Source organism: Bombus fervidus, chromosome 14 (assembly GCF_041682495.2).
Source record: "Bombus fervidus isolate BK054 chromosome 14, iyBomFerv1, whole genome shotgun sequence".
Taxonomy (NCBI): Eukaryota; Metazoa; Arthropoda; class Insecta; order Hymenoptera; family Apidae; genus Bombus; species Bombus fervidus.
This window is the reverse complement of record NC_091530.1, coordinates 685,266-697,639: the sequence shown is the minus strand read 5'-3', so window position 1 is coordinate 697,639 and position 12,374 is coordinate 685,266. Positions and strand designations below refer to the sequence as shown.

The window sequence follows — 12,374 nt, the reverse complement described above, 5'->3', positions numbered from 1 at the left end:
CCAAAAATTCTATGAATTAATTTCGAGTCGTATACGAAAACGAGAGTGAGAAACGGATTGTTACGCATTCTCTTTAGTCTTTGTACTATTCTTCGAAAAGATTATCATTTTCGTTTGTCGTTAATAAAAAAGTTCACTTTTATTGTCCTGCGAAGTATTCGTCCAACTCCGACGATTTAACGATAGAACGAACGATCTTCTTTGAAATTTTCACGAGATTTGTATCGTCGAAGATATTCTATAAGACTCTGACACGATTCGACGAATCGATATTACGCGTCTATTCGGCATAGATCGTGAATTCGTCTTGGTGATCGAAACGGGCGTTTCGATTAGTTCGGATTTAATCTTTTCGATGCCAAGTCAAAGATCCAATTAGCGTCCTAATCTCGCATGACGACGCGCAACGCGTGAATGTCGGGCGTCTCTCGCTAAACTTCTTACAAACTAGCAAGCGTGCATGTCGCGATATTATCACACCTACGTGCCATTACGTTTCTTACTCTTAATTAATAAACACCATTTTTGTACGTTTTCTTTCGTCTCTTTTTGTGCAATGTGCACTAGGAACAGATTGGCGATTTCCGGCGGTGTTAAATCGATCAATTTTCTATTTCGATTCAATGATTTATTATCTTCGTGTATTAAAAATTGTTAATGATCGATTAGTCACTGATTCTGTTTTGTTCTATTCTATTCTATTCCGTTCTGTTCTGGTCTGTTCTGCTCTGTTCCGTTTTATTCCGTTGTGTTCTATTGTGTTCCGTTGTGTTCTGTTCTGATTTTTCAATGTGATTAGCAAGCTCTACGATAAGAAGATAATTTCTCATTATCAGCTATAAAATAGTTTCGATCGATGATCGGCCTCGGAAACCTCTTTATCTTACAGATCGCTCTTTTATCACGGCGAAATTGAACGAACGAACGAACGCACGTTAATGCGAAAGAAAAAAAGAAAAGAAATATAAAACGTGAACGGTCCTTGTTCGTAGGTAAAAATGACGCTTAAGTATAATTTACGTATCTATACTCGTACGTAATACGCACGTAAGCTACTAAAAACGACAAAAAGAAACCGTCCCGCAGTTGTGTCAAGTCGATGGTAAAGCTTCGTCGTGCGCACGATCGACGCAACGCGAATAAATAATAAAAGAGAAGGAGAGAGAGAGAGGGAAAGGGGAGGAGAGAGAGAGAGAGAAAGAGAGAGAGAAATAGGGAGAAGAAAATGGGCGCCTCTATCCACGTACTTGATGATACTCGTCTCGATATTTCTCACGGATCCCGCGTGTCGTGGAATCCACGATCTCGTGGATCCGGGTACTCCGAGCCACGTTGTGCTATTGACTTTGCTCGGTTAATCGCTCGAATGTATAGGAATGCGCGGTAAAAATCATTGATGTCGCACGAAGTGAAATAAGTTTTTGAAAATTTGGGAAATTTACCAGTTTAACGTGTGAAAATTTCGAAATTCAGAAATTTAAAGCGTACGAAATGAAAGATCGAAAAAGTCGAAAATTGAAACTGAGAGTTTGACAATTTGAAAGATATAATACGAAAATTTAATTTATTCGCAGAGTTGTTGCGTAATAGAACGTATTGTACCGCCTACGTAAAGGTCAACATACCGCATTAATGATTCTTACCGTACACTTGGCGTACGGTGTTGTACAGCCCGACGTCAGTAGCGACGATTCTGACGTAAATCGCTGAAGATCGATCGAATTTTCTATAATATCTAGCCACGCGCTTACGTCGTACGCGTTGTACATCGGTTACGCGGGTCGCATGGAAAGTGGCGAAGCAGTGGTGAGGATTCTCTTTGCTTAATTAACGTTTCTTTGCGCGTGAAAGAAATTTGCGTATCTCTAATCTTTGCATTTTTCCTGTATTATCGTTATCGTCACAACGATCGTGTATTTGACGTTACAGTTAGCAGAGAACAAGATAGACATAATTTAGAAACTGAATTTTCATAAAAAAAAAAAAAAAAAAAAAAAGGAAAAAGGGAAAAAGAAAGAAAGGAAAGAAAAATCCATGCTCGGAAAAGCAGAGATCCAACAAATACGTACGAGTAATTTTTCGTATAGAAATTCGATACGCAAACTCCTCTTAGTATCTAGACACGGTACACGCGCACGATTACGGCAAAGAAATAAGAAACAGAGAGAAAAAAGATCCGAGGATCGACGATGGATCCTATCTAACGGATAACGTCTTCGTCGTCGATACAGCCGTCGTGCTATCAATAGCGTGAAGTGAAACATAGAAAAGGAGCGAGACGAAGCTACGAGTCGAGAGCTCGCGCGCTCGCATGTCCTTTCGCTGGATGATCCAGCTGCGGCAGCATCACCCACCCTCCCGGTGGTCGTAATCGTCGTTCCTCTGGTCGGACGACGAGTTCGCTCGACGAGAGCGCGGAAGGTGTCCAACGACACGCCGGCATCTGTGGTACGCGCTGAGCGATTATTCCGTCGCACCGCAGCTCCTTCGAACCCGGCGCTTCATTTGTCCTCTTCGATGATCTCCTGGATGCTGACGTAGGTTCCGGTTATGAAACCCAACACACCGAACAGGATGATAGCTAGGTTCTTCCAGAGCCTCCAGTAGCATGCCCCTAAACCGTTCTCTTGTTCCCATACAGTGACCAGTTCGATTACAGAAGGGAACATCAAACCCAGAGTGGACAGGCACACAGCGCCTACCAAAGAGATAAACGGACCTAGGTTTGGAATAGCGATCGCCACGGCGACCGTGAAGATCACCATCAGGATACGGACTAGGTATTCGCCGAGGAGCTTCCTCGAGCTGAAATATTGTTTCAGGTTCTTCCAGATAATTTCCATCGGAACGTAGAATTGGAGACCGTAGGTGAGAAAGATGGCAACCGCGATCATTAACTTGGCCGATTGGGCCAGAACCTCGTTTTGCTCTGGGTTCAGAGTGATCGAGGCTTTCGTGTCCTCGCCGTATCGCCAGTAGCCGAAGAAACCGACGGTGCTGTACAACAATACCACGCAGAACATGCCAGTGTTGAGCACACCAGGGCAACCGATGAAATGCGTCGGGGTTTTCATATTGTTCTCGAGAGACATCACCTGTGAAAAACACGATTTTCATCATTCAAAGATTTATCTTATCCAGCTTACAGGTTTGCTTAAATTTTCCCTTCTATCTCTATCCAGAACGATTTGTCTCGCAGTACTTTGAAACGATCTTTTCGATCGCGGAATTTAACGAACCTCTCGAACAACGAACTCGAAGAACGTCCTTAAATTGCATCGACGATTATGTCACGCTCTACCTGTTACGCAATCCGTTGCACTTCTATGGACTATGATAATGGCATTTGTACTAGACAGCTAGATACGATATCTATCGCGCTAGTAGCAGGTACTGAAAGAAGAGTATCTTGCGATTTTTAGTTAGTTTTAACGGTAACTTTCAATTTGATGGATTAAAGCGAAGATTGGATTAATCCTCGATCTTTATCGTTAAATCATACGCAGCTATAACGTTTTGTTTTAACGTTAAAAAGTATCGTCATACTATGGAATGTTCTATCGGCTTAAGAAACGAAAAAAGAAAGAAGAAAAAAAGAAATTGCAAAGCTTCAAGGCCGCTCGAGAAGCGCGCAATATCGAAGGATGAATTTCACCGCGATCGCGATCGCGATCGTTCATCGGAATTTTCGATCCGACACGGCGCGGCGTCTAGCCGGCAAACGTAACCGTTTATCGCATGATCGAAATACTAAACGCGATTCAACCGCTATGCTCGTGACCGAGCGTGCTTCGAACGGAATACCAACGATACGTTCGGCTCTATGAAATGGACGAACCAACTACGTAAGATGCTAAATTCCGTGAGAAGATGTCGATTAAAAATTCGAACCCTCTGTACTCCGTTAGCACCTGTACAGCGAGCTCGGTGACGTGAAAATATCGTTTCAAAGATGACGCTGAGTTATTCAGGAGCCATAGCAGCGATTAACTCCGTAACTTAATAAGAATATCGTCGTCTTTTCGTAATATACGAATGAGGAAAGTAAGCGATCTGTCTTTCGTACTCGTGTGATGAGATTGAGAAATTTAATTAAAAATTTAGAAGGGTTCGATCAGGATTCGTCGATTATACTTACCACACCGATGCCTTCGAGAGCGAAGATGGCCGTGCCAAAGAACAGAGGTAACTGAGACCAGCTCGAAAAGTTGGGTAAATCGCTAATGCTGGGCAAGTCGCTGAAAATGTAGTAGAACGTGATCCCCATTCCAGTGGCGATCAATATGTTGGCGATCATGGAGAACGGCGCCAGGAATTTCAGGTTTCTCACGAGCGAGAAAGCGATCAAGAGAGGCAACAGCGCCGCCATATAATATCGAACATCGCGGTCGGTTTCCGTGTAATAGTCGACCACCCCCTTGATGTTGGTTGAAATGAAAACTATGTACACGCAGCAGCAGCCTATCAAGTCGATCACTAAGAACGAATTGATCGTCGCCCTGAAAAAATTCCAGAAACGGGTTACTTTCGATTCTTATCCTGGTTTTCTTATACTGGTTTCCGGCCGCCGAGCGACGCAAGAATTTATTCGATATTTATTGCGTACGATCTTGGAAGTATTGGGAAGACGCGCTTTCGAACGAATAATTGAAATTTTACAAAGAACAGCGGAAAGTTAACGGTAAACGTTACGCTGGACGTTTCCTACGACGGATAATGGATAACAGTGGTCTAGTGGTCGATTATAACCGTTTAACGGGTCGACAGCCACTGTGGCCATCGTGGCAGTCGTTGGTAGATTTTTTAAAACGACCAGAGGTAGAATGAATTTGAAAGATTCAAAGAAGGCGAAATATTTGGATAACGCGTGAACGTAACGAAGGAAAAGAAGAGAGCTTACTTGGCTAGGCGAGCGTATTTCTGTACCGGCTCAGGACCGACCAGAAACGCGGCTTCCGCGACTTCGGCGAACCCTAGACTCGGCGTTTGAGTCCGCCTGCATAGATTATGAGCGCATTTCACCAAAATATGAACGCAGTAGGTACAAACAGCACCGATGAAGAAGGTAGCGATCAGGCCGAACAACAGACCGGCGTTGCGGAAGGCCATTGGCATCGCTAGAATTCCCGTTCCTAAGCTTCCTTTCAGAAGATGTATCAACGTATCCAGATCCGAGGTCGGATGCGCCAACTTCCTGTGCTCGAACGGATTGTAAAGGGCCGCTTCCTCGTCGTTCGGTCTTTCCACGAGCGGTAACGTCGAGCCGTTCGTGACCGTAATCGGTATGTCATTTTTCTCGCACTTGTATCTGCAAAACAAAATCGTTAGTATCCAGTCGAGTTAACGGATGTCCGATATAAAAGGGACATTTAATATTATAGTTTTGAAATGGCGAGTAAAGAAGTGTCTGACGCGGGGATTTACGGCTACGGTACGTACGGCACGACCGTGTTTTTTTTCCTTTTTCGCGCACCGATTATACGCGAGTGTTCTTTGTTCGGATTAGGAAAAAAAAAAAAAAGTGTGTAAGTGTATACGCATATACGTCGACGAGGGAAGAGCAGAGAGCGACGCGTGTGAGAGATTTTCCTCTCGTACTCGCGCATCGCGTGCACGTCACGCACAAGGATCACGGATCAGTAGGGAGAACAGAGAGGATCGAAGCGTTCGATAATTATGATCGACCGTGCGTTACTCCGCGATCGGTCCGTAGAACGACTGTACGCGCAAAGCTCGCGGAATGCCGTGGTCAGACGTGTAATTAACGATTATTCTTGTTATTCGATAGTCGAAGAACAACCTGAAAAGAGTAATTACAGCGGGATACGTTACAACGAGCAATCTTTATATCGTATTTTCACATAGACGACGAAAAACAAAAGCTACGACTACGAACCTAACTAGTGGAAAATTGCTTCTCCTTTCCACGCGTGTTAAATCGTTTCTGCTTTTTTCCTTTGTTTTGGTTTGTTTTTTTTTCTTTTTTCTTTTTATTTTAAGCGAGAAAGATATTTATAACTCATCGAGTTTTTCTCGTTTACGCAAGATATTCATGACGAAATATTCGTTCGATGATATTCGCTTTAATCGCGAAATAATTAATTACACCGTCTTACGCAATCGTCGATTTATCATTCTCAAGGATACCGGCGAATACGTTTACGATTATTTATTGACGATCGCGCGTACGACAATTTTTTAATAGTTCGACTGGAAACAACGATTTAAAAGAGGAAAGCGTCTGACCGCGTCATTGAACGCACGCTTACGAGTTAAACGTTGCACTGAACTCGATGATAACGCGATAAAGACGTGATTTCGTGGGCGAGACGTACGCGTTTCAATCGTGCAAAAGCTGGACACTCGTAACGCGCATTAATTCTAGAGTAGAGGAAACGAAGGTAGCAACGAGCGTACCACTTAACGCTAGATCTCGCGGTTTTAACGGCTCTCACGGCGCACGATCTCCAGTAATATCGATCGGTTTTACGTTTATTCTTCACGCTGCGCACTTACGGTTCGTTGTCGGTTTGAAAGGTGCCAGCGAATAACGTCGAAAACGATTTCTAAGTACTCTCGATCTTATTTTTATAAGCTTTATATACGTACGGACTCGTTTTAATCGACTTTTAATCGTGCTAACGATAATATTCGATAAAATTTCACCGGAAAGGGAAATTTCTTAGAACGGCAAAGAGATTATTAATCTTAGACGTTTATTCTCTCTAAATTAATAATTGTAACAACGTTAGATCCTATTAAGATTCTATCGAGACAAGATCGCGACGTTACTCTCTGGCTCCTCGGTGAAATTATCCAATTTAATTTCTACTCCGAGGGAATGCCAATTTCGATCGATCGAGCTTTTCACCGAGCGAAAGAAGCGTTCTATCGGCGAGCTTGTCGATCGGTCGACGATGGATTTTCCCTCGAGCGGTAAAGGATACTCCCGTCATCGAAGAACCGTTTGACGTAATGAATTTGCACGCGCGTCTCTACCAGCGTTTCTACCCACGTTTCTACGGGCAAACGATTCCTTCGATTTCCTTTCTGTCGCCCAACTTTCCGCCCTTATGCGCGTGCCGAGAGAATATCGAGGAAATCGATCGAAAGAATCGCGGAAACTCGATCAAAATCTCTCGAAAACGTCGCGGATTTCTCTTTGTTTCTTTTCCCTTTTTTTTTTTTTTTTTTTTTTTTCTTTCTTTTCATCCGTATACTTTTAAATCGTTACTTTCGAGTCGAGGATCACGCAGGTGCCCGACTCGACGTTCCTCGTTTCGTATTGTCTCGTGCATCTGATTCGTTCTATCGTTCTCGATTAATTCCATTATCGTGCACTCGTTCTATTATGTTACGCGATCGAGGGAAAAAGTGCATGGCGCAACGTGTTTCGCGAGACGACATTTAGCTTTCACACCGCGGAATTGAAACGTGGACCAACGATCATCTTTGCCACGACTCTTTACATTTTACGCAACGAATTTATCGATCGATTACTCGGACTTTTTACGGAATAGTAAATTAGCTTGCTTCTTGTTCCTCTTGAACGAAACTCGACGTGATGCGACGAAACGGTGAGAGATTACTCGTTCGTACTCGGAACGATTAGGATCTAACGATTTATAAGGTACAAACGACAACGTTGCCAAAAATCTGTCTCTGCTTGTTTTACGTCGTTTATTAATAAACCGATTTTAAATGTCCGATCCGTGGGATAATAATCTCGAGCGCATCGAGTTTCGCGCGATGTTCGTAAACACGTGCCAACGGATCTTATTTCTAGTTAAACGTCGAGTTTCGAAAATTTTATCGCAGTCGTTTAACACCGACGAATGTTTCCCTCCGTACGTTCAGTTATTTAGAAGAAACGCAAGTATTATCGTAGTCGTAATTCCGTTTTAGACGTAAAATCATTTTGTTTGCGAACGTTTCGCTCGAAATTTCTTATTATTCGTAGCTACATCGGTTTCGTTCTCGTTACAAATACAGCACTGCACACATCGTACTTTAGCCGCAGCTTTTTATAATGAATAATTCATGGACGTATTTATAGAAAATTGCGAGGAACTTGTACGCTTGTCAATCCGATGGATACTCTATCGAATGATTTCTGAGAAATCTGTTTCGCTATAACAATTTCACGATATATCGTAGCAAACTAGTCTCATCTATGAATTTCTAATATTATACTATTATTATATATTATACTAAAAAGGTATTATGCGTAGGTATAATTGCTACATACGTAGTTTCATAGAGAGTCGCTACTGCTAAATTTTAACGCGTTTATTAAGTTACTGAAACCAAGAACCCTCACGTTTTGCCATGCACTGTTTCTCGACGTTGATAACGTTCCGCGTAAGTTTAACGCAACTTTGATCATGAACGATCTCGAACACGAAAGCAGCGTTGTTCGCGATTCAAAAACGGGAAAACGAGCAAATCTAATCGGACGAGATGGACAATCGGACGGACTCGTTCGAGGGTTATCGTTCGACGTTTTAACGTTTCGATTTTTCGATTGACATCGAGATCTGTTTCAACTTTACGTTTACCGAATACTCTACGTTTTACAGGATCACGTAGTAAGTACGTGTGCGTGTGCTTGTGTGTGTATTTCTCGCGTGTAACGACTAGATACATAAATTAGGATGTACTGTAAAACAAATCGCAAAAAAGTAGGTGTGTAGGCATATAGGTACCCATTGAAGTGCGGTAGTCTCTCTCCTTAGTCGTGCGAAGCTTTCTTAGTTGAGAAAGCTCCGAGATAGAATAGTGGTAGTAGTAGTAGTAGTAGTAGTAGTAGTAGTAGTAGTAGTAGTAGTAGTAGTAGTAGTAGTAGTAGTAGCAGTAGTAGTAGTAATGGTAGTAGTAGTGGTAGTAGTAGTAGTAGTAGTAGTAGTAGCAGTAGTAGTAGTAATGGTAGTAGTAGTAGTAGTAGTAGTACTAGTAGTAGTAGTAGTAGAGTAGTAGTAGTAGGTCTGTGTGTGTCACGTTACACGTGACAAGAGTTCACGCGTCGCGATCAGGCTCAGAGGCAGCTGCAACCACCGCACTGCATCACCGCGACACCCAGCGCCACGACGCAGTACGACGACTAACAAGCCTTCTTTGCTTTTTGACATTTTGCACTTTTCGCCGAGCGTGTTTTTTCTTTTTTTCTTTTTCTTTTTTTTTTTTTTTTTCTAATTAATTTCATTAACATTACTTTTCGGTACTTTTTTTAGATTCGATCGGTATTTTCTTACGCACGTCAAACGATCGTCCATTTAATTTCAATGCCAATTTTTGTTTTTTTAGTCTTGTCTTTTGCAATCATCGTCTCTGAATAATTTGGACAAGCGCTAATTCGCACGACGTCCAGTAATTTCGTTTCTCTTTCTTTCTTTCTCTCTAGGTTCTTTTTTTATTTTTTCTTATTTTTGGATCGTTTCCGTAATTTCGTTGATATCGTCCGTCGGTACGTTTGCGTCGCGTTTGCGTCCGGTGTCGTGTCGCAGAACCCCGTTCACGTATTTTTTTACTTCTCGTTCTAATCTTTACATCTTTGTTTTTTTTTTTTTTTTTTTTTGTTTTTAATCTCAATGTTGCTTTTCTCGTCCTTTCGTTCGACCAAGCGTATTCGTTCACCGTCGCTCGATCGAGCATCTGGCGCCAGTACCTACACGTCGATCGTAACAAAACCGCCACGATAAATCCGCGTTTTGAACCCGCGATCGTCCATCAGAGAGACCGTGCCGTTTCTTTCTCATAAACGGTACCGTGTGTACCTATATGTATAATATATATATTTTGTTATTTACTTTATATTTTATGTTTTACTTTTTGTCACTTTCACGTTATTCGCAGAGCACTTTCATAGAGCCCGAATCTATGCCCGCAGTTTATACGCAAGTCTGGAATCATATAAATGCACATATTATATAGTAAAGACAGATTTTATCTTTATCATAATCCTTCAGAGGAACATAGTTTGCTTGCATACCGCATGGCCTCAATTACGAAGCATCTTCAGCCAATGACGAAGAAACCGCCGCGCCGCGAGCTTTCTCTCCTTTCTGCACCTTGAACCCCTTTTTCCTTTTCCCACGTTTTTCCCTATCTCCGTCTCTTTACCCTTTTCTTGCCTTTTCTCGCCTTTTCTCGTTTCGTTATCTTTTAAATTGTAATATTAACGGAATTACGATCTAAATATAGCACATTGCGCGCAGTAGCAATTTAATTAACGATAAAGTCTATATCGCAACGAAATCGACCAGCTTCGAGAAAAATTGGAATCTCCACCGAAGAACTACGATAAAATATTACGTAACGTTACGACAAAAATATAATACGAGATAAAACTGGGCTTCGTAACTTCTTTCTACTATTTTTCTTCGCATTCCCGGCTACTGTTACAGGCTATCGATGGCTCGTGTATATATCGCGAAACGCTAAAAGGGACGCCTAATTCGTTCGAAACGCGGCGTTTCCGCGGCAAATCGTTTCAACGTATCCGATCAACCGACCTTGTCGACCAATTATCTTCGACACGAAATTTCAGAACGCTTATACGCGCGAGAATTAAAAGGACGCGTCGCCCAACGCGTATTTCTCGCGAAACGATCTTTCAAAATTAGCTACAGTCGCCTTTTTAATTAAGTAATTGCACTACGCGTAGGTTTACGTAACTGCACGTATTATGGAAAAAAGCGAGATAATCGTGATTACCCCGAAGAGTTATAATTACCGATTACTTCCGCGTTATGAAGCGTATTTTATCATTGTCGCGAACGATCGGTTACGTATGAGAAAAATGGACGCGATAAACAAACTTACGAAACCTAAACCCGCTCTATGAAAGAAAAAGATTGCCGCGATTAATACGAGAAAGGCGAAACGTATGCGCGAAGACCGGAAGGAAAACGTTAAGAAAGCGACGTTTCTTAAGGTGCAGTAAGGAGAAATTCCATCCTCTGCGCAAAGGATCCAAAGATTTCGTCGTGTCGCAGCCAAATCGACGATCGAGAATCGCTCGTTTATGCATGATTTACGTATATTGTATCCTCTCATTTTGTTTCTTTTCCTTTTTTCCAGGCCCTTCTTTATCACTTTGCTACTTCTGTTCGCGATATAGCAGAGACGAAGATAATAAAATCGTTATAACAGGGGACGTATATATATGTAGGGGTTGAATAAACCATAATCGCATAAATTCATCGGACGATCGAACGTTTGGACAACATTTCCCTTTTCCTGGTTCTTCTCGCTTCTTCAGAACAAGTACTCTTTTACCACATTACATAGCTTTTATTTACGTATATCGTCGATAACCAGGAAAATTAGGAAGCTGCTTTTTGAATTATACAACTTCGATTCGTCATTGAGTCCGTCGTTGCTTAACAAAGTACATAAATAATAATTAGGATTATATCGTTCAGATATTATGTTGCAAGCAGTTTGCCGCGATGTAAGGCTAGCTTACTCAACCCTTTCTTTAAAAAGATATTCGAACGTTAATCGATTTGAAGGTAAAATCTACTTTGCGTTTTAAGTATACCGTAGTTACGAGATCTTCATCGTGTGCTGCCAAAACTCTTCTTACGATTCTAACATGATCTCGCTAACGACTGCTATACAGATATACATGTATACACTCGTATTACGGATTCGTGAAATGGAAACACGTTACACCAGCACTTACGGTGTCCAACACATTGTGCGAGTCAGCTCCGATACTCTTCGAGGATAACCCATTTTTTATTCCAAATTATAAAAATACTATCACGACGTTAAATCGATGTTATTCGACGGTGCCTGTAAATACTTGAAAAACAATCCACGATATTCCTAAGGTAAACGACGATACGTTGAGAAGATATCACTACGCATGCGATAACGTTCGAACATAAAATTATTCATATTCGTTCGTTCATTCAAAGAAAAAAAAAAGGAAAAAAAAAAAAGGAAAATACTTTAGACTTTTAAGATTGCACAAAACGTGGTGGCCTTCGGTACTGGATTTAAATGGGTTATGGAAACGAAGCAGAAAAATGATAAAAACAGGAAAGTAAAACCAAGAGAAAAGTAAAATTGTCAAACGTACGAGTACATGGCAGGCACGCTAAATAAAAACGGAAGCGCGTTTCTGCACAAACCAGCGATAACAGAATCGTCGTGATTCAGCAGTCAAAATTGTCAAGCATCCCTGGTGCCAGGCTACGCTACGAATTCTACGTCAGCGATCACAGGCGGTATGCACGAATTAGTTGTGAAGTTATTTCTATATATTATGGAATATCGTATTAAATAAATAAATAAATAAATATATATATATATATGTGTGTATATATATATATATATACGTATGTACGTATGTATAATAATAAATT

The 12,374-nt window shown here is 41.5% G+C and overlaps 1 protein-coding gene across 4 annotated transcripts in view; it reads right to left on the bottom strand.

Moving 5' to 3' along the window:
* Positions 1–706: 706 nt before the first annotated feature.
* Positions 707–12,374, bottom strand: part of LOC139994509 (proton-coupled amino acid transporter-like protein pathetic) — a 34,201-nt gene continuing 22,533 nt past the window's right edge. For all 4 annotated transcript variants that reach the window (XM_072017242.1, XM_072017240.1, XM_072017241.1 and 1 more), the window contains exons 3-5: positions 4,901–5,308; positions 4,139–4,499; positions 707–3,095 (exon numbers count right to left, since the gene is read on the bottom strand). In XM_072017242.1, the coding sequence (XP_071873343.1) occupies positions 2,502–3,095; positions 4,139–4,499; positions 4,901–5,308 (1,363 nt within the window). In that variant the 3' untranslated portion in view covers positions 707–2,501. The remainder of the gene's footprint in view (positions 3,096–4,138; positions 4,500–4,900; positions 5,309–12,374) is intronic.